This window comes from Nicrophorus vespilloides, unplaced genomic scaffold, assembly GCF_001412225.1.
Source record: "Nicrophorus vespilloides isolate i.1.1-1 unplaced genomic scaffold, Nicve_v1.0, whole genome shotgun sequence".
Classification (NCBI taxonomy): Eukaryota; Metazoa; Arthropoda; class Insecta; order Coleoptera; family Silphidae; genus Nicrophorus; species Nicrophorus vespilloides.
Genome location: NW_017098641.1, coordinates 45,370 through 47,821, shown reverse-complemented (window position 1 = coordinate 47,821; position 2,452 = coordinate 45,370). Strand labels below are relative to the sequence as shown.

Below are 2,452 nucleotides of genomic sequence, written 5' to 3'. Positions count from 1 at the left end.
CCAAACATTCAGCTTTCATATGCATCTATTAGCTTCATTCTATCTATTATAGTTTTCGAGAAAATCAATGAAAACACTGCTTTTTCGAACGTTCTAATTTCAATTTTTCAACTTTGAACGCGTATTCCAAAAAAAATTTTGTATTACAGCAATATGGATAAGAGCACAGGAATGTATCTATACTTTAGCAGATATTTGGAAAATTGCTCACTGCTACTAATATTCGCGCCTCCCCTCACAGTTTGGAAAACGCTGCATTAATGTATATATAACCGGTTGCTCTCTTCTCATTTATTCTTCATACAAATTCGATTATTTTATACATTCCTCGTATTTCAATAACTTATCACTTATGATGTAAATTATATTTAATGATATTATTGATTTTATTTTTAGATCATTTATACTCTTCGGTTTGGGAATCGCATTGATCTACACGACCGGAGCTTACACTGGTTTGATCATGTACTCGCAGTACAAGGACTGCGATCCTTTCAATTCCAAGCAAATCCAAGCACATGACCAATTAGTCACCTACTACATCCTGCACGTGGCCAACAACGTTCCAGGCTTCGTCGGACTTTTCATTGCTGGAGTCTTCAGCGCTTCTCTAAGGTAACTTCAATGATTGATCCATCAACAAACTTAATATAAATTATTTTCAGTTCTTTATCAGCGATTATGAATTCGTTAGCTTGCACCATCTACACGGATTTAGTGTCTAGTAAAGTGAGGATATTCTCCCAAAAGAACAGCGAGTTGATTTTGAAGTCCATAGTCGTTGTTATCGGAGTAACAAGCACTGGCTTAGTCTTCGTTATAGAGAGGATGGGAAGCGTTTTACCGGTGATGTTCGGATTCAGCGCAGTTTCAGCTGGTCCAATTTTGGGGCTCTTCTGTTTAGGAATGTTTGTTCCTTTCGCCAACACGAAAGTAATCATTCACTCCTACATAATTTCGTAGCTACATATTTTTTTTTGTATATATTTTCAGGGCGCTTTGTGCGGTATTTTAGGCTCTCTATCAACTATGGTTGTGATTTTTACCGGATCGCAGTATTACAAAATGAGCAAAAACTTGGTGTACGAGACGAAACCTTTATCCACGGAGGGATGCATTCATCCATTCAATGTGACCACCCTCGGGTAATAAAAACAACGGCTATTATCAAAACGTGTTCTATAGTTCTTTGTTCTTTTCAGGCGAGAAACGTTCGGTAACGAAGCGCCGTTTATATTTAGTATATCGCATTATTATAATACGCTAATTGGTGCAGCTCTCGTCTTCTTGATAGGAGTGCCAATTAGTTTGTACTTTAGGAGCGATAATTGCAAAGTGGATAAGAAATTGTTGAGTCCTTTAATACGCGGCATCTATAAACAGGAGGTCGTTGACAAACAGTACACGCTAATTCCCTTGAAGAGAGGCCAAGACAACGTTTGAGCAGTATTTATTTGTACTTATTTATATATGAATATGTATCTTTTTAAAATAAAAAGTTTTTGAATATTTTGAACATATTTATTCCAATTTCATATCGAGAATCTGTAATTTTACATGATCATGAATATTTTAATGCAGAAAACTGAAACAATAGTTGCGATTTTTTTGATTCTAATTATTATTTTTTTTGTAAAGCTATTGAATTTATTTATTATTCTCGTTTAAAGAAAACAATGAATGTAGAAATTTGAAATTTCTCAATTTTATTAAGGATATTTTTAAATTTGCTTAAGAATTTTGACTTTCCTAACTTTAGCGTTAATCCAATTAGATTATTAATTTTTACAAAAGAAATATTGATTTTCTTCACATATGTATCTTTTTGAAATAAAAGTTTTTCAAAACGTTAAAACACAAACATATTTCTTCTAATATCACATTGAAAATTTGCAATTTTACATGATATTTTAATGCAGAAAACTGAAACAATATTTGCAATTATTTTATTCTTTATTTTTTTATTTTTTGGTAATTGGTAAAACAATGGAAATTATTTCTTATTCAATTTTCTTAAGACTTTTCACTTTCCTAACTTTTGTGTTAATCCATAATTGAATAAGTTTTTAAATATTTTGAACATATTTATTCCAATTTCATATTGAGAATCTGTAATTTTACATGCTCATGAATATTTTGATGCAGAAAACTGAAACAATATTTGCAATTTTTTTGATTCTAACTATTTTTTTTTGTAAAGCTATGGAATTTCTTTATTATTCTCGTTTAAAGTAAACAATTAATGTAGAAGTTTGAAATTTCTCAATTTTGTTTAGGATATTTTTCAATTTGCTTAAGAATTTTGACTTTCCTAACTTTAGCGTTAATCCAATTAGATCATCGCCATAATTAGATATAATTATGAGATTTGTATTATTAATTTTTACAAAACAAATATTGCTTTTCTTTACATATGTATCTTTTCGAAATAAAAGTTTTTCAAAATGTTAAA

General features: G+C 30.6%; 1 protein-coding gene across 1 annotated transcript; it reads left to right on the top strand.

Moving 5' to 3' along the window:
- Positions 1 to 396: 396 nt before the first annotated feature.
- Positions 397 to 1,469, top strand: LOC108562937 (sodium-coupled monocarboxylate transporter 2-like; the record flags this gene model as incomplete). Its single annotated transcript, XM_017921448.1, is given in 4 exon segments — positions 397 to 615; positions 666 to 933; positions 994 to 1,145; positions 1,203 to 1,469. Coding segments are annotated over 4 exon segments (880 nt in total), but the record flags the coding sequence as incomplete, so codon positions are not given.
- Between the last annotated feature and the right edge of the window lie 983 nt (positions 1,470 to 2,452).